Source organism: Prunus avium, chromosome 7 (assembly GCF_965620075.1).
Source record: "Prunus avium chromosome 7, drPruAviu1.hap1.1, whole genome shotgun sequence".
Lineage (NCBI taxonomy): Eukaryota > Viridiplantae > Streptophyta > Magnoliopsida > Rosales > Rosaceae > Prunus > Prunus avium.
The window spans coordinates 8,610,560-8,635,070 of record NC_142290.1 but is presented as its reverse complement, the minus strand read 5'-3'; the positions used below and the strand labels follow the sequence as shown (position 1 = coordinate 8,635,070).

General features: G+C 43.4%; 1 protein-coding gene and 1 non-coding gene across 2 annotated transcripts; both read left to right on the top strand.

Moving 5' to 3' along the window:
- Positions 1–4,862: 4,862 nt before the first annotated feature.
- LOC148292985 (small nucleolar RNA R71) lies at positions 4,863–4,969 on the top strand. The gene has a single exon (XR_015825923.1). It is a non-coding gene; the product is annotated as a small nucleolar RNA R71 (small nucleolar RNA).
- Positions 4,970–20,755: 15,786 nt separating this feature from the next.
- LOC110749912 (uncharacterized) lies at positions 20,756–23,776 on the top strand. The gene is made up of 4 exons (XM_088244539.1): positions 20,756–21,805; positions 21,869–22,140; positions 22,492–23,137; positions 23,237–23,776. Exons 1-4 carry the CDS (start codon positions 20,756–20,758, stop codon positions 23,774–23,776), a joined length of 2,508 nt encoding a protein of 835 aa, XP_088100665.1.
- The last annotated feature ends 735 nt before the right edge of the window (positions 23,777–24,511 follow it).

Below are 24,511 nucleotides of genomic sequence, written 5' to 3'. Positions count from 1 at the left end.
ATAGTTTTGGGGTCGATCCGAAATCAATAGGTGTATGAAATTGGACAATTCAAGTTCGTACTCAGTTTTTGCCTTACATGGAGTGGTTGGTGTATTGCATAGTTTTAGGGATTGGATTTCACTCAGAACTCACTGAGTGACTCCTCCCACCATATTATGATGTTGCCCAAGTTTTGGGCTCGATCCGATGTCCGTAGGCCACAGAAATTGGACAATTCGGGTTCGTACTCAGTTTGTGCCTCGTAATATGATGCTGCCCAAGTTTTGGGGTCGATCCGAAATCAATAGGTGTAAGAAATTTTACAATTCAAGTTCGTACTCAGTTTATGCCTTACATGGAGTGGTCGGTGTATTGCATAGTTTAAGCGATTGAATTTCGCTCAAAACTCTCTGACTGACTCGTCCCACTATAATATGTTGTTGCCCAAGTTTTGGGCTCCATCCGATGTCCATAGGCCCCAAAAATTGGATAATTCAAGTTCGTACCTAGTTTGTGCATTACACGGAGTGGTTTGTGTATTGCATAGTTTTAGCGTTTGGATTTCACTCAAAACTCACCAAATGACTCCTCCCCCCATATTACGTTGTTGTATTGCATATTTTATCCATTGGATGTCACTCAAAACTCACCGAGTCAGTCCTCGCACCATATTATGATGTTGCCCAAGTTTTGGGCTCGATTCGATATCCATAGGCCAAAGAAATTGGACAATCCAAGTTCATACTATGTTTGTGCCTTAAATGGAGTGGTTGATGTATTGCATAGTTTTAGCGATTCGATTTCACTCAAAATTCACCGAATGACTGCTCCCACCATATTATTATGCTGCCCAAGTTTTGGGCTAGATCCGATGTCCATAGGTGTGAGAAATTGGACAATTCAAGTTCAACGGCAGTTCGTTCCTAATTGGAGTGGTTGGTGTATTCCATACTTCTAGCGATTGGATTTCACTCAAAACTCACCAAATGACTCCTCCCACCATACTATGATGTTGCCCAAGTTTTGGGCTCTATTCGATATCCATAGGCCAAAGAAATTGGACAATCCAAGTTCATACTATGTTTGTGCCTTAAATGGAGTGGTTGATGTATTGCATAGTTTTAGCGATTGGATTTCACTCAAAATTCACCGAATGACTGCTCCCACCATATTATTATGCTGCCCAAGTTTTGGGCTAGATCCGATGTCCATAGGCCATAGAAATTGGACAATTCTAGTTCGTACTCAGTTTGTGGCTTTCATTGAGTGGTTGGTGTATTGCATAGTTTAAGCGACTGGATTTCACTCAAAACTCACCAAATGACTACTCCCACCATATTATGATGTTGCCCAAGTTTTGGGCACGATCCGATGTCCATAGGCCATAGAAATTGGACAATTCAAGTTCGTACTCAGTTTGTGCCTTACATGTTGTGCTTGTTGTATTCCATAGTTTAAGCGATTGGATTTCACTCAAAACTCACCAAATGACCCCTCCCACCATATTATGATGTTGCCCAAGTTTTGGGCTTGATCCGATGTCCATAGGCCACAGAAATTGGAAAATTCAAGTTCGCACTCAGTTTATGCCTTACATGGAGTGGTTCGTGTATTGCATAGTTTTAGCGATTGGATTTAACTCAAAACTCACCGAATGACTCCTCCCACCATTTTATGATGTTGCCCAAGTTTTGGGCTCGATCCGATATACATAGGCCATAGAAATTAGACAATTCAAGTTCGTACTCAGTTTGTGCCTTACATGCTGTGCTTGTTGTATTCCATAGTTTAAGCGATTGGATTTCACTCAAAACTCACCAAATGACCCCTCCCACCATATTATGATGTTGCCCAAGTTTTGGGCTCGATCCGATGTCCATAGGCCACAGAAATTGGAAAATTCAAGTTCGTACTCAGTTTGTGCCTTACATGGAGTGGTTGGGGTATTGCGTAGTTTTAGCGATTGGATTGAACTCAAAACTCACCGAATGACTCCTCCCACCATTTTATGATGTTGCCCAAGTTTTGGGCTCGATCCGATATACATAGGCCACAGAAATTAGACAATTCAAGTTCGTACTCAGTTTGTGCCTTAAATGGAGCAGTTGTTGTATTGCATAGTTTTTGCGATTAAATTTCACTCTAAACTCACCGAATGACTCCTCCCACCGTATTATGATGTTGCCCAAGTTTTGGGCTTGGTTTGAAATCCATAGGCTATTGAAATTGGACAATTCAATTTCTAAGTTTGTTTGTGCCATACATGGAGTGGTTGGTGTATTGCATAGTTTTAGCAATTGGATTTCACTCAAAACTCACCGATTCACTCCTCCCACAATATTATAATGTTGCCCATGTTTTGGGTTTGATCCGATATCCATAAGACATAGAAATTGGACAATTCAATTTCGTACTCAGTTTGTGCCTTACATGGAGTGGTTAGTGCATTGCATTGTTTTAGCGATTGGATTTATCTCGAAATTCACCGAATGACTCCTCCCACCTTATTATGATGTTCCCCAAGTTTTGGGCTCGATCTGATATCCACTGGCGTAAGAAATTGGACAATTCTAGTTCGTACTCCGTTTTTGCCTTACATGGAGTGGCTGGTGTATTGCAAAGTTTTAGAGATTGGATTTCACTCGAAACCCACCGAATGACTCCTACCCCCATATTATGATGTCGCCCAAATTTTGGGCTTCATCTGAAATCCATAGGTGTAAGAAATTGGACAATTCAAGTTCGTACTCAGTTTGTGCCTTACATGGAGTGGTTGGTGTATTGCATAGTTTTAGCGATTGGATTTCACTCAAAACTCACCGAATGACACCTCCCACTATATTGTGGTGTTTCCCAAGTTTTGGGCACGATCTGAAGTCCGTAGGCCAAAGAAATTGGACAATTCAAGTTCGTACTCAGTTTTTGACTTACATGGAGTGGTTGGTGTATGGCATAGTTTTAGCAATTGGATTTCACTCAAAAGTCACCGAATGACTCCTCCCACCATATTATGATGTTGCCCAAGTTTTGGGCTCGATCCAAAATCAGTGCGTGCAAGAAATTGGACAATTCAATTTCGTACTTACTTTGTGCCTTAAAAGGAGCGGTTGGTGTACTTCATAGTTTTAAAGATTAGATTTCAATCAAAACTCACCGAATGACTCCTCCCACCATATTATGATGCTGCCCAAGTTTTGGGCTCGATCCGATATCCATAGGTGTAAGAAATTGGACAATTCAAGTTCGTACTCAGTTTTTGCCTTACATGGAGTGGTTGGTGTATTGCATAGTTTAAGCGATTGGATTTCACTCAAAACTCACCGAATGTCTCCTCCCACCATATAATGTTCTTTCCCAAGTTTTGGGCTCAATCCAAAATCAATAGGTGTAAGAAATTGGACAATTCAAGTTCGTACTCAGTTTGTGCCTTACATGGAGTGGTTGGTGTATTGCATTGTTTTAGCGATTGGATTTCCCTCAGGACTCAATGAGTGACTCCTCCCACCGTATTATAATGTTGCACAAGTTTTGGGCTCGATCCGAAATCTATAGGTGTAAGAAATTGGATAATTCAAGTTCGTACTCAGTTTGTGCCTTGCATGGACTTGTTGGTGTATTTCATAGTTTTAGCGATTGGATTTCACTCTTAACTCACTGCATGACTCCTCCCACCATATTATGATGTTGCCCAAGTTTTGGGCTCGATCCGATGTCCATAGGCCATAGAAATTGGAAAATTCAAGTTCGTACTCAGTTTGTGCGTAACATGGAGTGGTTGGTGTATTGCATAGTTTTAGCGATTGGATTTCACTCAAAACTCACCGAATGAATCGTCCCACCATATAATGTTGTTTCCCATGTTTTGGGCTCAATCCGAAATCAATAGGTGTAAGAAATTGTACAATTCAATTTTGTACTTAGTTTGTGCCTTACATGGAGTGGTTGGTGTATTGCATAGTATTAGCGATTGGATTTCACTCAGAACTCAATGAGTGACTCCTCCCACCGTATTATGATGTTGCACAAGCTTTGGGCGCGATCCGAAATCAATAGGTGTAAGAAATTGGACAATTCAAGTTCGTACTCAGTTTGTGCCTTGCATGGACTTGTTGGTGTATTTCATAGTTTTAGGGATTGGATTTCACTCATAACTCACCGAATGACTCCCCCAACCATATTATGATGTTGCCCAAGTTTTGGGCTCGATCCGATGTCCATAGGCCATAGAAATTGGACAATTCAAGTTCGTACTCAGTTTGTGCCTTACATGGAGTGGTTGGTGTATTGTATAGTTTTAGCGATTGGATTTCACTCAAAACTCACCGAATGAATCGTCCCACCATATAATGTTGTTTCCCAAGTTTTGGGGTGAATCCAAAATCAATAGGTGTAAGAAATTGGACAATTCAAGTTCGTACTCAGTTTGTGCCTTACAAGGAGTGGTTGGTGGATTGCATAGTAGTAGTGATTGGATTTCACTCAAAACTCACTGAATGACACCTCCCACCATATTATGGTGTTGCCCAAGTTTTGGGCACGATCTGATGTCCGTAGGCCAAAGAAATTGGACAATTCAAGTTTGTACTCAGTTTTTGACTTACATGGAGTGGTTGGTGTATTTCATAGTTTTAAAGATTAGATTTCTTCTTTTAATTGATAAATTCCTTTATTAGTAGAAGATATGGCAATTCTTGACCGATCAGTGGTCTCAACTGGACTTGGGACAATCCATTGATGAGTTTTTTCCGCAATTTCATCCAAAAATTCTAGGGCATCATCAGGGTCTTTTTGCATAAAATTTCCATTACACATAGACTCAACAAATTGGCGATCACGGGGGAGAAGTCCCTCATAGATATAACTAGCAAGACGCCAGTTTTCAAAACCATGGTGTGGGCACAAATTCAAAAGCTCTTTAAAATTTTCCCAAGTTTGATATAAAGTTTCATTTTCCTTTTGAGAGAAATTTGAGATTCTTTTCTTAAGAGCAATCGTCTTGTGATTAGGAAAAAATTTGTTAAAAAATGCTTGAGTCATTTCCCCCCAAGAACCTATGGACCTAGCCCTTAATGAATACAACCAACTTTTTGCTTTTTCTTTTGAGGAAAACGGAAAAAATTTCAACCTTATGAAATTAATCCTATCAAGTTGAACATTGTAAAAAGTGCCAATAGCCTCTTCAAATTCCCTAACATGCACGTAAGGATTTTCACTTTCCATACCATGAAAAATGGGAAGCAGTTGAATCATTCCTGGTTTGAAATCATAATTTGGCATGTTAGGTGGAAACATTATGCATGAAGGATTTGGTGCACGAGTAGGATGCAAAAATGTCTCTAAAGTTCTAGGTGCAACTACTTCTTCTCTTATGGGAATTACATTATTCTCAATCTGAGCATTAATTTCTTCTTCATTATTCGCAATTTCGGCCATGCTTTCAGATTTGTTGGATATTTCAGTTGAAGAAGTTGAAGCAGAATGTTCTAAATTAACAGTTTCAAGCTTTTTAACAAATCTTCCTAGACGATCTCTAGGTTGCATAAAGAAAATAAATAAATAAACAAAAACAAAACAAAACAAAACAAAAATAAAAATAAAAATTATTAACAATAAGATGAAAGTTGGAAAGAGTGTACCAGATGTGAAGAATTTCACATAACCAGCAAACCTCTGACCAAGGGGATCTCTGTACTCTTTGACAAGCCGCTCCCCGGCAACGGCGCCAATTTGTTCGCACCACTTTGCAAAACCCAAGGGAGGTGTCGTATAGCAGTGTAGCTCGGAAGTCCGAGTGTCGTATCCACAGAGAGCGGTGTAAAGATAACAGAGCTGAAAAAGAACAATTATGATTGAAAAGTAGATTTATGCAAGATTTTGATTTCAAAAAAATTCAATTGATTAAAACACTAAGGCATTGGGTTTCCACTTCTAACATAAGCATGCAACTCTTATTAATTTGATCCACAAAATATTTTCCAATGTAGTTGTTCAAAATAATTAAAGCTCTTTTTAATTTCCTTTAGAAGTATTCTAAGCATAACTTGCTCCATCCATTGCTACTTTTCCTTTCTTTTATGCCTTCAACACTTTATTATGCACTTCAACACTTTATTATGCACTTCCATACTTTCCTTCTTCTCTTTGTCGGGGGGTACATCATTGAGCATGCATTTTATATTTCTTCTTTTAGCATGGGGGTCTGGCTCTTTATTTGCTGCCAACCCATGTGCTGCTAGTCTTTGTTGCTGGCTAATAAAGTTCTTTTGGCACATGTGTTGCTGGAAAAACGAATTCTTCTGAACCAGGCTTGGTGTAGGAAGGCCTGAGGTTTCAATATGTATCCAATGGGGCTCAACTTTGGATATGTTATAATAGACACCCATTGGAACAACTTTCATGAAGAATGCATTCCCATCTGAGCAGAAACAACGTGTGTTTCGGGGCTTGCAAGCTGACTACCGAAAATGGACTGGAGTTTGGGCTTCATTTCTTTTCTCTCCTTGGGCTGCTGGACAAGAAATAGCTACCTAATGCAAAATTCAACTGAATTAGCCTTTATTTCAAAGAAATGCAAATGGATTTGTAAAATGCAATGTAACATTCTAATTGCTTCAAATTTCATAGAAACAAAGTACTAACAAATATAGATTAGGGATAGAAATTGTAATAATTATTTCTTTATTAGAGTGGTTGGTGTATTTCATAGTTTTAGCGAGTGGATTTCACTCAAAATTCACCGAATGACTCCTCCCACCATATTATGATGTTGCCCAAGTTTTGGGCTCGATCCGAAATCAGTAGGTGCAAGAAATTGGACAACTCAAGTTCGTACTCAATTTGTTCCTTAAATGGAGTGGTTGGTGTATTGCATAGTTTAAGCGATTGGATTTCACTAAAACCTCACCGAATGACTCCTCCCACCATATGATGAGGTTGCCCAAGTTTTGGGCTCGATCCGAAATCAATAGGTGTAAGAAATTGGACAGTTCAAGTGTTTACTCAGTTTGTGCCTTAAATGGAGTGGTTGGTGTATTGCATAGTTTAAGCGATTGGATTTCACTCAAACCTCACCGAATGACTCCTCCCACCATATTACGAGGTTGCCCAAGTTTTGGGCTCGATCCGAAATCAATAGGTGTAAGAAATTGCACAATTCAAGTTCGTACTCAGTTTGTGCCTTACACGGAGTGGCTGGTGTATTGCATAGTTTTAGCGATTGGATTTCACTCAAAACACACCGAATGACTCCTCCCACCATATTATGATGTTGCCCAAGTTTTGCCCTCGATCCGATATCCATAGGCCATAGAAATTGGACAATTCAAGTTCGTGCTCATTTTGTGCGTTACATGGAGTGGTTGGTGTATTGCGTAGTCTTAGCGATTGGATTTCACTCAAAACTCACCCAATGACTACTCCCACCATATTTTGATGTTGCCCAAGTTTTGGGCTCGATTCGAAATCAATAGGTGTAAGAAATTGGACAATTCAAGTTCGTACTAAGTTTGTGCCTTACACGAAGTGGTTGGTGTATTGCATAGTTTTAGCAATTGGATTTCACTCAAAACTCACCGAATGACTCCTCCCACCATATTATGATGTTGCCCATGTTTTGCCCTCGATCCGATATCCATAGGCCATAGAAATTGGACAATTCAAGTTCGTACTCATTTTGTGCCTTACATGGATTGGTTAGTGTATTGCATAGTTTTAGCGATTGGATTTCACTCAAAACTCACTGAATGACTACTCCCACCATATTATGATGTTGCCCAAGTTTTGGGCTCGATCCGAAATCAGTAGTTGCAAGACATTGGACAATTCAAATTCGTACACAATTTGTGCCTTAAATGGAGTGGTTGGTTTATTTCATAGTTTTTGCGATTGGATTTCACTCAAAACAGACCGAATGACTCCTCCTACCATATTATGATGATGCCCAAGTTTTGGGCTCGATCCGAAATCAATAGGTGTAAGAAATTGGACAATTCAAGTTCGTACTCAGTTTGTGCGTTACAGGGAGTGGTTGGTGTATTGCATAGTTTTAGCGATTGGATTTCACTAAAAACTCACTGAATGACTCCTCCCACCGTATTCTGATGTTGCCCAAGTTTTGGGCTCCATCCGAAATCAATAGGTGCAAGAAATTGGACAATTCAAGTTCGTACTCAGTTTGTGCCTTACATGGACTGGTTGGTGCATTGCATAGTTTTAGCGATTGGATTTCACTCAAAACTCATCGACTCACTCCTCCCACCATATTATGATGTTGCCCAACTTTTGGGCTCGATCCGAAATCAATAGGTGTAAGAAATTGGACAATTCAAGTTCGTACTCAGTTTGTGCCTTAAATGGAGTGGTTGGTGTATTTCATAGTTTTAGCGATTAGATTTCACTCAAAACTCAACGAATGACTCCTCCCACCATTTTACGTTGCTGCCAAGTTTTGGGCTCAATCTGATATCCATAGGCCATTGAAATTGGACAATTGAAGTTCGTACTCAATTTGTGCCTTGAGTGGAGTGGTTGGTGTATTGCATGGTTTAAGCGATTGGATTTCACTCAAAACTCACCGAATGACTCCTCCCACCATATTATGAGGTTGCCCAAGTTTTGGGCTCAATCCGAAATGAATAGGTGTAAGAAATTGGACAATTCAAGTTCGTACTCAGTTTGTGCTTTACACGAAGTGGTTGGTGTATTGCATAGTTTTGGCGATAGGATTTCACTCAAAACTCACCCAATGACTCCTGCCACCATATTATGCTGTTGCCCAAGTGTTGGCCTCGATCCGATATCCATAGGCCATACAAATTGGACAATTCAAGTTCGTACTCATTTTGTGCCTTACATGGAGTGGTTGGTGTATTGCATAGTCTTGGCGATTGGATTTCACTCAAAACTCACCGAATGACTCCTCCCACCATATTATGATGTTGCCCAAGTTTTGGGCGCGATCCGAAATCAATAGGTGTAAGAAATTCGGCAGTTCAAGTTCGTACTCAGTTTGTGCCTTAAATGGAGTGGTTGGTATATTGCATAGTTTAAGCGATTGGATTTCACTCAAAACACACCGAATGACTTCTTCCACCATATTATGATGTTGCCCAAGTTTCTGGCCTGATCTGATAACTATAGGCCATAGGAATTGGACAATTCAAGGTTTACTCATTTTGTGCCTTACATGGAGTGGTTGGTGTATTGCATAGTCTTAGCGACTGGATTTCACTCAAAACTCCCCGAACGACTCCTCCCACCATATTATGATGTTGCCCAAGTTTCGGGCTCGATCCGAAATCAATAGGTGTAAGAAATTGGACAATTCAAGTTCGTACTCAGTTTGTGCCTTAAATGTGTTTGGCTATCGCAAATCCCACGGCCTGTTTCTCCGGGCCGAGGGGATATGCGACGATACGTGACGTCCTTCTTTTGGATGCGGTGCGGTTGTGCGCGGGCGTGCCCGCACGGTCTACCGTGCGTTGAGAGGGTGATGTGTTTGGGTAAATGGTTAAGTGGTGCGCCTGTTTGAGCTCGACTTGTAATCAAACGATTGCGGCCGAGAGAGGAACTGATCTCGGCCATCAGGTTCACAGCCTGAGCTACAAGGCCGTTTAGTGGTGGGATTTTGGTGGTGCTCCGGCGCTTTGCTCAGAGGGCGACGGTCGTATGATATATGGGGTGGATGAGAGAGTAACAGAGATAGTGCTCTGGCGCCTTGAAAATCAAGGGTCGTATGATATATTGTTGAATGGATTTTCCTTACAATCTATCACTACTCCTAGGAAAGCAAGTAAAGGTATTGAAAGTGCATTACAAGAAGATAAATGATAGGAAAATGGAAATTGCTCCGTGGGAGGCTTTTGGTTTGGTGTTTGAACCCTTTGAATGTTGTTCGAGCTTGGTATTTATAGGAAGAGCTCTGGAAGAGTAATCGAGGCTGAAAATCTGCATGGTGGAGCCTGATCAGAGCAAGTGGGTAGTCATATCGGCATTTTGGATCGTGAAGCATGGTGGTGTGACCCCATAAATCCCGGTAAATCTCGGACGCCACCCTGATCGTGGGTTCTACACCCTTGGCCATGGAGACTCATTTAATGCTCTGATAGCTGGTGACCTAATCTCTCAAGCTGTAAGAATATTTGTGAGAATGTTTGTGCCTAACCACTCTGATTTCCATCACCAAAACCCTGACTTCAGTCACTTCCCATCTTCCCTCGTGCATTAAATGCTTTTTTGCGGCTATTGGGTTTGCTGCCATAATCAGAGGCATTACTTCATTAAATGAAGTGTGGAACCCTGTCGCCCACGTGGCGATCTATCCTCAATCTCTCTGGCCGTGTCTCTTTCGCCCCTCGGTCTCGGCCTATAATACCGCGGTCGTGAGGCTGAGAGGAAGTTCTTTCGGTCAGTCCACGACTGAGATTTTTTAGGCACAAACATTGCCCCCACATCCCCGGATTCTTCGGTCGCGGCATGGGTAGAGGCTGAATGGATTCCAGGGGATGGACCCTTCACGTTCCTTTTGAAGTGATTGACAGTTGGTGCCTTAAATGCGCAAGTCGATCGGCGCATTTAATACGCAAGAACGTCGTTTAGGCCATCATTGCCCTGATTCGTGCGAGTCGTCGTTTTCGTCTCATCAATTGAAATGACTGTTGTGATTTTAGACAACCTGAAAAATTGAGATTATAAAGATTAGTCTAAACACAAATTATACTCGCAAGTGCACAAGGTCAATCGTAATATAGTATGGCAAATACGAGGTCATTCCCACGAGGATTGAGTTCAACTTCCAATTAGTCTAACCTAATTTCCTTCACATAATACTTTAACTACTCTAATTATATAGACAAGAAATTAAACACGTAGCATACTCACGTAAACACAAAAGGGGTTTTTGAAAGAATGATTTAATTAACAACGAAATTAAAAGACAAAATAAGTAGAAAGTCACGAAACACAAGGATGAGAAATTCAAATTGATAAAAGCACTAGGACAATGAATTCACCACTAGTAATCCGATCTAGCCTCTTACTCACCTACCTATTTACTAACCATTTGATGTCACCACTTAGTTTTCCTTTTTCATGAATTACCTATGGTATTTAGGCTAACTCGTATATTCCTACATGCAATTCGCCTATGGTATTTAGGTCAAATATCAACACATAGAAACTCATTAAGATCAGTGAAAACCTCGAACAAGCATGTAAACCCTAGGAGTATGGTATTTACCCTAGACGAATTACAAATCCTAATCACATGAAGCAAGCCTCAAATTAAGTATGGTATTTACTCTAATTTGCATCCGATTACTCAATTAAAAGTCTAGATGGTGATCAAGCATCAAGATAATCAACCAAGTTATTAAGCACAGTGATTAAGAATCCAACATCAGATGGCAATCAATAGATAGGTAAAATAAGAAAACTAGATTATCATACTAGGGCTACATCATGCCCTAGCAAAGAAAATTAGTTACACATAATCTTAGAATTCGACATAAACAAAAACATAAGGAAGAAACAATAAAACTTAGCCAATTGCGGTATTCTTCCGGCGTCTCCAATTTCTCCTCGTCTTTTTCATCCTCCCAAAGGAGTTGTTTCTCATGCTTAAATAGGACACCCCACGTCTATTCTTACCCTAGCTGGGCTTTTACAGCAGCCCAACAATAAAGAAAAACCTAATTAAAACATAAATCCAAAATGGGTAAGTACTTGACTCCTCTTCCTACTTGGACTGGGATAACATGTCAATTACTTTGCTTGCACGTTTGGGGTTGTTCCTCCTCCAAGAAAAATCAGGAAAAATATGTAAATTGTAGATTTTTGTCTTATCTTTCCATCCATATATCGTACGCCTTGAGGAAAAATCAGGAAAGTCTTCAAATGGTCATTCTTCCACAGCAGCACAGTTTTGACGGGATTGCATCTTATGCTGACTTAACTTCAAAGACTGCTCTCATTGGCTGCTCCGAAAATTGTAGAAAAATTCCACAATCATCTTCAAGATCTTAGCTTTCATCTCCAATTGGTCTTGTGCTAAAACTCCACCAAAAAGTCGTATTTCCGTTGAAAACAAATTACTTGCTCTGGAAAGCTGAGAATTGAGAAAATAAAGTAATAAGTCCTTTTTAAACCAAATTCTCCTACAAAAACTAAGTATAAAGAGTACATAAATATGTAATTTTATGGACTTATCAAATACCCACAACTTAGATTTTGCTAGTCCTCGAGCAAAACAAACCGAAAACTAAAAACAAAAGAACAAAGACTCGACGAAAACAAGCGATCGACTAACTTCCCAATATTGATCTCAGAGATAATCACCAACCGTTAGCTAACTTCCAAGAAATAAGCAACAATAACTCGAGACATTATCAAAGGGTTAACCCAACTTTAATTGAACAACTTGGATGTAGTGTGTGAAATCGCCAACATTAATACAACCCACGACTTAAGCTCCACACAAGTTAAATAACCAAATAAGAACAAGCTTCAACTTCAAATCTCATCAAGGATATTCACTCCAATAAAAGCACTCGAAATTTGACTGGTTATTGTCACTCATAAATATGTGAGAGGAATCAAAGCAATAGGATTTACTCACATAATTGAAATAAAGGCACATGACATAGATAAAAGATCTCATGGAAAGATATCGCATACTTGAAAATATTTAAACCATCTGACTATAGTACTTCCACACCTATTCTCCACATGAGGCACCACACTTCTCCTTGGATCAAGTAGGACTTTCATTAAGGTTGTAATGGGGCTTAGGGTGATGGGTGAAACAAGAAAAGATAAGGATGAACAAATTCTAAGGAATTCATAGAGCTTTCCATGAAAATTATAACATCTTTGCACTTTGAGCACGGAACTTCATATTGACACTGTCTTGAAATTTTTTTTTTTCTTCTTTTTTTTTTCACAATTTTTATTATTATTATTATTATTATTATTTTTTCTAACTCCATTAGCTTTCTAATCAACCCATGTAGCGAGTGTTAGGCCAATGACTCCCAAGCTAGATAGCTTTAGGGCATTAAATGTAAAACACTCCTAGGGCTTAATAACTCGAGTTGAAAAGGCTTCGAAATTAGTTTTTTTTTTGTTTTTTGGTTGAAATAGTATCCTTTACTTTCCACATGATTGAATAATTTGTGCAATTCTCCCTTAACAACGAAAATACTCTACAAAACTCCTTAGAAGGGTGTAGGATAAACATATGATAGATTAAGGTGAGGAGAATTAGGTAAAGAACGAAAAAGGCTTACATAAAAGGCACAAGGGGGTTAACTAGGGATAAAAGTGATACAGGTTAGCTAGAAGGGCTCAAACGAAAGAAACAAGGCCTATATCACTTCCAAGAATCCATGTGGTTCACGAAGTATGCCTCAAATAGATAATGAAAGTAGTTCTAGCAAACAATTTAAACATCCTCAAGTACTTGACCAAAACAAAGAATAATGAGATCACAACGACTTGTAGACAAGAAGATTATAGAATATCATATAACACTCAAGAAAAGAAGCATAGGCTCAAAAATTCACATAAGGGTTATATAAGTTTACACTAGCTCTTATTTAGCCATTTAAAACATGTGAAATCCCCAATCGAAACTCATATTAATGTGGCTATGTGCATAAGGATTTCCTAAGTCTAATCACAAAAATAAGGCTAACACAAAGATAATGTAAAGAATTATTGTCATGCTCAACATTTCTTGAAAGTTAATTGCAAATAAAATTCAATCTCATCATAGAATTGGGAAGTGACTACTAAAAAAAAAACAAGACTCAAAGAAAAAGAAAATATTTTTGGGTTTTATGACATTTTTCAGAATTTTTTTATTTTTTGATTTTATTTTATTTTTTGGTTGAGAAAAACAAAACGAAAACAAAACAAACAACAAAATAAAAACTAAAAGTTGAAAGGAATTGAAAATCAATAAACAAAACTGCAGTTCTGACCCAGGCGCAAAGAATTACACGTATCTCACAAAATACTTGGCCAAAGTTTACGTTCTTTATATGGTTGGATTCAGAACGAAAAAACAAAGAATATAGCGCGGGCCAAAATACAAAAACAGCAGCAGAAAAGAACAGAATTGAAAACAAAGACAGAGGACTGCTGCATGCATTATGAAACCAATGAACTCAATCACCCACAACTTAAAACAAACATTGTCCTCAATGTTTAACACAAAGAAAACTAAGTCATGCAAAATCAATTAAAGAGAGAGAGAGGGGGTGAGAACTTCCCGGGTTTGTGTAGGTGTATGGATGAGCAAAGCGTAGAATATGTCGAAGTGAGAGAGAATAGACAATGCGACGAACTTAAACACCCACAACTTGCTTCTTGGCATGTCACGGACCCGTAATAGGTCCTAAGAGTCTCGGAATGCGATGAAATTGGAACGAATTTGAGCTGGATATGTAATCATAAAAAATCTGGAAATCCAACTTTTAGCGACGAAAAATCTTATGAACACTGCTGCTAAAACCTCTTTGATGACGAAAAATCCGATGAACACTGTCGCTAAAAGCTCTTTGGTGACGAAAATCTTCAAATTCTGGGCAAAACAGCAGCTGCCTTTTTTTTGTGTTTTAGGTCCTTTTTTGAGCTTCAAATCGTCCTAAAACATAATGTAGGCCACCAGAGACCCCCAAAACTGGTCCAAACATCATAATAACCATTCTAAACACGTCGGTGGCTTCAGATGGACCTGAAAAACAACAAAAATGACATTAGGAAGAAATTTTGATTTGGACCAAAATAAGAACCTACTAAGCTATTTTGCTATTTTCTGGCATTTAACTTCAACCAATGACCAAAAAAACTTCTGGAACACATCTGAAACGCGCTGCAAACATCCTAGGGCTAGAAAAATGCGAAAATTTTTCTTTGGAACACAAAATCCTATGTTTGATGATGCAAAACTTAACAAAAACAACAAAAACAAAAACATGAAAAATGCAAGAGAAATCACAGAGAAACTAAAGACCAAAACAAATGAAAACAAAGGTGAGAATGCTTGGGTTGCCTCCCAAGAAGCGCTTCTTTATAGTCATGAGCTAGACTTTTCGAATGTCTATGGTGGTGCGGAAGTAGCAAAGAATGCTACTTCTTCCATGTAGTGCTTGGGCTGTTGTCCAAACTTCTTGCGAACAATAGCCTTGCCATGCAATGTCTTGGTGTGATCCTTGGCAAGGAGATGCCATAAGAGCTAGCTCATCTTGGAAAAGCTTTTGATAAAACATTGATAAATTCCGGCATGTCCAAGAGAAGTGGGTATCCCCAAAGGTTCTTTCTGAACTCTCTAACTTCCTCAGCTTTCTCTCTTTTATTCTGAAAATCTTTCCCTTGTTTAGTGGTCTCTCGCTCGTAGACACAGATGTTTCTTTCTACCGTTCAAAAATTCTCGAGCCTTCAGTCGATTCCTGGGCTTCCAGTTTCGATTGCTGGGTTTTATCTTCGTTCTTCCATCAACCCTTCCCCTTCAATTTTAATCCGCTCTAATGACCTCTACAGCGGCCTCTCCAAGGCCGGGACCAGGCCCTACCCGCTGAACCTCGCGGCGTCCAGATGGCCCCTCTTCCCCCGCTGTCCACCAACCGTCTCTCGTCTTGGAAAGCCAATGTGAGCCAAGGTCATGATGTGGCCGAGATTTCTTCCCAGCCCCGGAGGGGGATGACCTTTCTCTCTTTGAGGTCGTGGAGAAGCTGCAATGCAATTGATGAAGATGGACAAGAGTCCCACCGGGTGCGCCAAAATGTGTTTGGCTATAGCAAATCTCACGGCCTGGTGCTCCGGGCCGAGGGGATATGCGACGACACGTGACGTCCTTCTTTTGGATGCAGTGCAGTTGTGCGCGAGCGTGCCAGAATGGTCTACCCTGCGTTGAGAGGGTGATGTGTTTGGGTAAATGGTTAAGTGGTGCGCCTGTTTGAGTTCGACTTCTAATCAAACGATTGTGGCCGAGAGAGGAACTGATCTCGGCCGTCAGGTTCATGGCCTGAGCTACAAGGCCGTTTAGTGGTGGTGTTGATAGTGGGTTTTGGGCGGTGCTCCGGCGCGATGCTCAGAGAGCGACGGTCGTATGATATATGGGGTGGATGAGAGAGTAATAGAGATGGTGCTCCAGCGCCTTGAAGATCAAGGGTCGTATGATATATTGATGAATGGATTTTCCTTACAATCTATCACTACTCCTAGGAAAGCAAGTAAAGGTATTGAAAGTGCATTACAAGAAGATAAATGACAGGAAAATGTAAATTGCTCCGTCGGAGGCTTTTGGTTTGGTGTTTCAACCCTTTGAATGTTGTTCGAGCTTGGTATTTATAGGAAGAGCTCTGGAGGAGTGATCGAGGCTGAAAATTTGCATGGTGGAGCCTGATCAGAGCAAGTGGATAGTCAAATCGGCATTTGGGATCGTGAAGCATGGTGGTGAGACCTCATAAATCCCGGTTAATCTCGGCCACCGCCCTGATCGTGGGTTCTGCACCCTTGGCCGTGGAGACGCATTTAATGCTCTGATAGCTGGTGACCTAATCTCTCAAGCTGTACGAATATTTGTGAGAATGTTTGTGCCTAACCACTCTGATTTCCATCACCAAAACCCTGACTTCAATCACTTCCCATCTTCCTTCGTGCATTAAATGTTTTTTTGCGGCTAGTGGGTTTGCTGCCATAATCAGAGGCATTACTTCATTAAATGAAGTGTGGGACCCTGTCGCCCACGTGGCGATCTATCCTCAATCTCTCTGGCCGTGTCTCTTTCGCCCCTCAGTCTCGCCCTATAAAACCGCGGTCGCAAGGCCGAGAGGAAGTTCTTTCGGTCAGTCCACGACCGAGATTTCTTAGGCACAAAGAAAAGGGAGTGGTTGGTGTATTTCATAGTTTTAGCGATTACATTTCACTCAAAACTCAACGAATGACTCCTCCCACCATATGATGATGTTGCCCAAGTTTTGGGCTCGATCCGAAATCAATAGGTGTAAGAAATTGGACAGTTCAAGTTCGTACTCAGTTTGTGCCTTAAATGGAGTGGTTGGTGTATTGCATAGTTTAAGCGATTGGATTTCACTCAAAACTCACCAAATGACTCCACCCACCATATTATGATGTTGCCCAAGTTTCTGGCTCAATCTGATATCCATAGGCCATAGATATTGGACAATTCAAGTTTGTACTCATTTTGTGCCTTACATGGAGTGGTTGGTGTATTGCATAGTCTTGGCGATTGGATTTCACTCAAAACTCAATGAATGACTCCTCCCACCATATTATGATGTTGCCCAAGTTTTGGGCTCCATCCGAAATCAATAGGTGCAAGAAATTGGACAATTCAAGTTCGTACTCAGTTTGTGCCTTACATGGAGTAGTTGGTGTATTTCATAGTTTTAGCGATTGGATTTCACTCAAAACTCACCGAATGACTCCTCCCACCATATATGATGTTGCCCAAATTTTGGGCTCGATCCGATGTCCATAGGCCATAGAAATTGGAGAATTCAAGTTCGTACTCAGTTTGTGCCTTAAATGGAGTGGTTGGTGTATTGCATAGTTTTAGCGATTGGATTTCACTCAAAACTCACCGAATGACTCCTCCCACCATATTATGATGTGGCCCAAGTTTTGGGCTCGATCCGAAATCAATAGGTGTAAGAAATAGGACAATTCAAGTTCGTACTTAGTTTGTGCCTTACACGGACTGGTTGGTGTATTGCATAGTTTTAGCGATTGGATTTCACTCAAAACTCAATGAATGACTCCTCCCACCATATTATGATGTTGCCCAAGTTTTGGGCTCCATTCGAAATCAATAGGTGCAAGAAATTGGACAATTCAAGTTCGTACTCAGTTTGTGCCTTGCATGGAGTAGTTGGTGTATTTCATAGTTTTAGCGATTGGATTTCACTCAAAACTCACCGAATGACTCCACCCACCATATATGATGTTGCCCAAATTTTGGGCTCGATCCGATGTCCATTGGCCATAGAAATTGGAGAATTCAAGTTCGTACTCAGTTTGTGCCTTAAATGGAGTGGTTGGTGTATTGCATAGTTTTAGCGATTGGATTTCACTCAAAACTCACCGAATGACTCCTCCCACCGTATTATGATGTTGCCCAAGTTTTGGGCTCGATCCGAAGTCAATAGGTGTAAGAAATTGGACAATTCAACACTACTACAATTATTCAAAAAGACAACGCTGAATTTACAATGGTTGGCTCCAAAACCGTCGTAGTTGTTTCTTCCACAACGTTTATTCCGTAACCGTTGTTAAAGGGGGTTTTTAAGCGTTGTGGGTTAGGGTATGTGGTTTTATTTATTTATTTGACAACCTTACACAACGGTTTTCATTTCAACCGTTGTAATTGAAGCTGTAAAAAAAAAAAACCACGGAGTGAACAGTGACTTAATATTTTTTCTTAAGCCTCGATAGTTGTCATTCTCTCTTATCTCTCTTCTATCTCTTGTCGCTAGCGTCTCCCTCTCTCCACAGTCTTGTTCTTCCCACCTCGTCTCCTTGCCTTCGCCACGGCCATAGACAGAGAGACTCTGTCTCTCGCGTCTCCCTCTCTCTCTCTCTCTCTCTCTCTCTCTCTCTCTCTCTCTCCTCCCTCCTTCTAGTTCAGAGAGATTTGGGTTTTAATTTTAGGGTTACTGATTTGGGGTTACTGATTTGGGTTTTAATCTAACCATTTGGGTGTTGGCTTGTGGTCGCTCTCCCTCGATCAACAAAGGGAAAGAAAAAAAATATTTAGGGTTTCAATTTATTTCGACACTGTTGTGATTTGGGTGTTAACCATCTCTCTTTGTTTCCTTTGCAGGTGCTTAGCTTTTCCATCTCTCTTGCCCTCTACAACTGTTGCGCTCACACTGAAGCTTTGATAGGTGTTTACACCCGAATTAAACAGCCAATGAGAGCAAGACACCTGGAGGAAATTGGGCTAGGTCAGAGGCGCCCTCGGCACTCTACCTACCGATCTCTCCATTAGGGCATCACCCTCACCTGGGACACGTGGCACGCTCCCGAGCGACGTCCACAGTCCCACATCGAAATTATCAACAAAATGCACACCTCCCAAGGCCTATAAAAGGAGGCCAACTATCCCAAAATAGAGGTAATCAGAACTTACGGCATACAAGCCTATTGATCTGTTAGTTGAACTTTCTATTCCCGAACTTACTTAAGCATCGGAGAGCCTTCGGCCGGTACCACACCGGTGCCCTAGGTCCTACCGTGCATTTGCTTTTATTGCAGATCGCACAGTCTACCGAAGCATCAAGGCTACCGAAGACACAAATTTACTAAGTTGACCCTCAAAGCTAGGAAACCACTTTTTGGCGTCAACAGTTTGGCGCCGTCTGTGGGAAATCGATAAAATCGACCCTTTATCCCGAACATATGGGGACCACTGAAAAAACTATGTTCGTACAACGAGAGGGGATGCCGTTCGGCATGCCAAGCGGGGTTAGCCCTGCGCCAGCCCCTTACACACCGGCAACTAATCCCCCTGTGATCCAATCCGCCGAAAACGCGGAGCTTTTAGCCCAAGTTGTGTCCCTTCGGCAGGACATGGCTAGGATGCAAGAACACAATAATCTCCTCTCGACCAGAGTGGAAGAAACACAACTGCTGTTGAACCAGCAGCAAACGCAAAACATGCCGACAGATCGATCGTCCGAAAGCCTACAGACCCCTCGCCGGCAGAAGAAGGGAAAGAGGGCGGCAAAGGCAATGCCTGCGCCGGCGCCTGCGCCATCTAAACAATTGGTGGTCCCGGCACCCAAAAATAGGCCCATGTGCCGAAGAAGGTCTATTCCGATTGCCGACACAGGCTGCTGGAGCGGGAAGTCGAACGGCAGTCCGAACGGCAGGAGTCGCCGATCAGGATCAACGCCCGCCTGGACGATCCCCGACTGAGGAGCATGGGGAGGAAGTCTCCGATACGGAGGATATCGGTCCTGGAATCCACGGCAGAGTCTGACCAAGAGTACACTCCTTCCACCAACCGGTCATCTTCCTACCGTTCGGCAACCCCGACGAAGTTCTCGGAGGTCAATCCTGTTAGATCCCAGCAGCGATCGGCACATCAGATTTCAGAGGAGATACCGGACAGGGACCCTATCATTCGCCTCCTCCTTCAAAGGGTACAGAAGATGGAGGACGATCGGACTCGTTCACAGGAGCCAGACTGGGGAAGGCTTCGGCCAGGACCCTTCACCGAGCGCATAAGGCACTCACGGCAGGATAGGGACGTACAGCCCCTCAGCATAACCCCTTACACAGGGGTGGAGGATCCACTGACACACCTTCATTCTTTTCAATCGGCAGTGGGGTACCGAGGGCTAAGCGACGAAGGCCTGTGCCTTATGTTCCCTTCCTCACTCACGGAAGCAGCTCTGAATTGGTTCTACCGTTTGGAACCGGGGACAGTCGATTCCTTCGACGAGCTGAAGCAAATCTTCCTGAACCACTTCATGATTCAGACGGACAGACTGTACTCTGCCGATGACCTGTATACCATCCGGCAGAGGGATGACGAACCATTGCGTGAATATGCCGCACGATTCAGCCATGAATACTCGAGATGTCCGGATACCGATGACAGGGCAGCCTACGGCGCCTTCAAGAGTGGCCTACGGTCCTCACACTTTCGGTATCTGGTGCACAGCAGCAATTGGCGAACGCCAGCAGTATGTCAGGGCGGCACAGTACCCCCAAGTCCTCGGCATTGAAAGCAGCCGGCATACAAAGATGCCGAAAGTTAGGTGGGAACCCATCACCTTCTCCGAGGAAGAAGAGGAAGGGATCATCTACCCGCATAACGACCCTATGATCATTCGAGCCGAGATTGCCGAATTCGATGTCGGCCGAATCCTAATCGACAGTGGGAGTTCGGTAAACGTCATCTTCGCCGATGCATTTAAAGAGCTCGGAATGGATGACAGCCAGGTCAATCGGCAACTCTCGACCCTCCTTAGCTTTTCAGGGGACCTGGTCCAGCCAATCGGCAGTGTCAGCTTGCCAATCGCCTTCGGCACAGCCCCACGAAGGACCATGGTCTACGACCAGTTCCTTGTGGTAGACTGTCCTACGGCGTACAACGTTATTGTCGGCCGAACGACGCTCACGGCAATAAAGGCCCACTTATCCCCCCACATGCTACTCATGAAGTTCCCAACCTGCTACGGCACGGGGGCAATCAGGGGCGATCAGTTGAGCGCTCGGAACTGCTACGCCACAGTGTTGAAATCGGCAGCTTCGCACAAGCAAAAGGAAACCTTCACGGTCGCAGACTTGCCGAACGGCAATGAACCAGTGGACGATCCAAGGGAGGAAACGCCCACTCCAGTGGCACAACCTGCTGAAGATCTCGAAACGGTGGTGCTGGACGAGAGCCAACCGGACCGGTGTGTAAGAATCGGTACCATGTTGAACGCCACCCTCCGTGCCGAATTCATCCAGTTCCTTCGGCAGAACTCAGAAGTCTTTGCTTGGTCCTACAACAACATGCCGGGCATATCCCCCGACATCATCAGCCACAAACTGAGCATCTCGCTAGCATTCAAACCTATCAGGCAAAAGCGCCGATCCTATGATGCCGAACGGTATGAGGCCATGAAGAACGAAGTGGACAAACTAATGACCATCGGTTTCATACGGGAAGCCATATACCCGGAATGGCTGGCAAACTCAGTCATGGTTCGGAAGGCAAAGGGCGGATGGCGAATGTGCCAGGACTATACCGACCTCAATAAGGCCTGTCCAAAGGATAGCTTCCCGTTGCCACGCATCGATCAGCTGGTTGACGCCACTGTCGATCATGAGCTGCTCAGCTTCATGGACGCATACTCTGGATACAACCAGATCTTCATGCACCCTGCCGATAGCGAACACACGGCGTTCATAACTGACAAAGGCCTATATTGCTATAACGTCATGCCGTTCGGCTTGAAGAATGCAGGGGCAACGTACCAGAGGCTGGTCAATCGAATCTTCGCTGAGCAGATCGGCAGTACCATGGAGGTCTACGTGGATGACATGCTAGTAAAGAGCCGAACGGCAGGAGAGCATCTGAAAAACCTATCGCTCATGTTCGGCATCTTGAAGGATTACCGAATGCGACTCAACCCGACGAAGTGTGCCTTCGGCGTATCTTCCGGAAGATTCCTCGGTTTCATGATCAGCCAGAGGGGTATTGAGGCAAACCCCGATAAAATCAAGGCCATAATCGACATGGAGGTGCCAAAGACACAGAAGGACATCCAGAGCCTTACCGGACGAGTAGCGGCCCTCACTCGTTTCATCTCCAAAGCCACAGACAAGTGTGCACCGTTCTTCAAAGCCTTGAAAGGGGGCAAGCACCATATAGAGTGGACTGCCGAATGCGATAAGGCGTTTCAAGACTTGAAGGACTACATGGGCCGAGCACCGCTACTGTCAAAACCCCTCCCTGGAGAAACACTCTCTCTATATCTATCGGTATCCAGCACTGCCGTCAGCTCAGTACTGATACGGATCCCAGAGAAGGCAGAGCTGCCGATCTTCTACGTCAGTAAGGCCCTTCAAGAGGCAGAGTCTCGGTACCCCCCACTCGAGCAGCTGGCTTTAGCTCTGGTCGTTTCTGCCCGGCGGTTGAGGCCCTATTTTCAGGCCCACACCATCGTCGTTCTGACCAACCAGCCCCTTCGGCAAGTTTTTCAAAAACCAGAAACATCCGGAAAGCTGGTGAAATGGGCGATCGAGCTAGGAGAATTCGACGTGCTGTTCAAACCTAGGCCTGCCGAAAAGGGACAAGTCGTAGCGGACTTCATCGCTGAACTGACACCTTCGGAGGTTTCAGAAACTGAGAAAACCCCTCCACAGGGAGACCTACCGAACGGCAGTCGTCTCAACCAGTCAGTTCCCTCCTGGATCCTACACGTTGATGGCTCGGCAAACCAACAAGGATGCGGAGCTGGTCTGGTACTCACCGCTCCCGATGGAGCCAAAATTGAATATGCCATTAGTTTTGGCTTCCGAACGTCCAATAACGAGGCCGAATACGAAGCGCTTCTGGCCGGCCTATGGCTCGCCAGAAGCATGGGGGCAATTCAGATCAGCATCTACAGCGACTCGCAGCTAATAGTGAACCAGGTGATTGCCGATTTCGCAACAAAGGACGCGTCAATGACGGCGTATCTCACGGCAGCGCACCAGCTGTTAAACAAATTCCAAGCCTATGAAATTCGGTAGATACCAAGAAACGAGAACAGTCATGCCGACGCCCTCGCCAGACTGGCTTCGGCAATCAACGACAAGGTAGGTCGAAGGGTCCCCGTTGAGATACTGGCCCTTCCGAGCACCGCCATCGCCGAGATCTGCGCTGTAGAGTACAACGACACATGGATGTCGCCTATTCATGCTTACCTAACGAACGGCACCCTCCCTGCGGAGAAGGCCAAGGCCAGACAGCTGCGCTACCGATCGACGAGGTACATTGTCATCAACAACATTCTGTACAAACGTGGCTACTCGACCCCCTACATGAAATGCATCACTGAAGAGCAGGGCGAATATGTCCTTTGGGAGATCCACAGTGGTGTCTGCGGTGATCACTCCTGTTCTAAATCCCTGGCCCACAAAGCCTTTCGGCAGGGCTACTATTGGCCATCCATGCACAGGGATGCAATCGCGATGGTAAAGAAGTGCGACAAATGCCAGAGGTTCGGTAACATCCCGCACCTACCTGCCGAACCCCTCACGCCGATCGTAAGCCCATGGCCATTCGCCTAATGGGGACTCGACCTAATTGGGCCAATGCCGCAAGGCAAAGGACAGGTCAAATACGCGATCGTTGCCGTGGACTACTTCACGAAATGGGTTGAGGCCAAAGCCTTAGCCACCATAACGGCAGCAAGAGTCGAAGAATTTATCTGGACCAACATCTGTTGCCGCTTCGGCATTCCCTACGCCATCATCACTGATAACGGCAGACAGTTCGATTCGGAACTCTTCAGGCAGTTCTGCACTCGCCTCAAAGTCAACCTGTTTTTCGCCTCGCCAGCTCACCCTCAATCGAACGGCCAGGTTGAGGCCGTAAACAAAATCATCAAGAAGCTCTTGAAACGGCAACTCAACCATGCCAAGGGCGCTTGGCCAGAGAAGCTTTCCGAAGCTCTGTGGGCCATACGAACATCCTACCGGACCTCCACGGGGGAAACTCCCTTCAGCCTTGCGTTCGGCTCAGAGGCCGTTGTCCCAGTTGAGATCGGTGAGTCTTCTTACCGAACGGAAAGCTTCAAGCCGAAGGCAAATGAGGCGGCACTCACATTAAGCCTGGATTTGGTCGAGGAGCGCCGAGCGGTAGCCAACCTTCGGAATGAAGCATACAAACAGCGCGTCTCTCGGTACTACGACTCAAGGGTCAAACCGCGCTCTTTCAGAATCGGGGACTGGGTTATGCGCAAGGTCTCGCTTGCAACCAAAAACCCAACGGAAGGAACCCTCGGACCTTCCTGGGAAGGACCC

Excerpts from the sequence above, each read along its gene's own strand:
- LOC110749912 (XM_088244539.1), top strand. The coding sequence starts at position 20,756 with ATGCCGAAAGTTAGGTGGGAACCCATCACCTTCTCCGAGGAAGAAGAG. Across the intron at positions 21,806-21,868 it reads TGCCACGCATCGATCAGCTG|ATCTTCATGCACCCTGCCGA; the intron begins GTTGACGCCACT and ends GGATACAACCAG. Across the intron at positions 23,138-23,236 it reads CGCAGCTAATAGTGAACCAG|ATACCAAGAAACGAGAACAG; the intron begins GTGATTGCCGAT and ends GAAATTCGGTAG.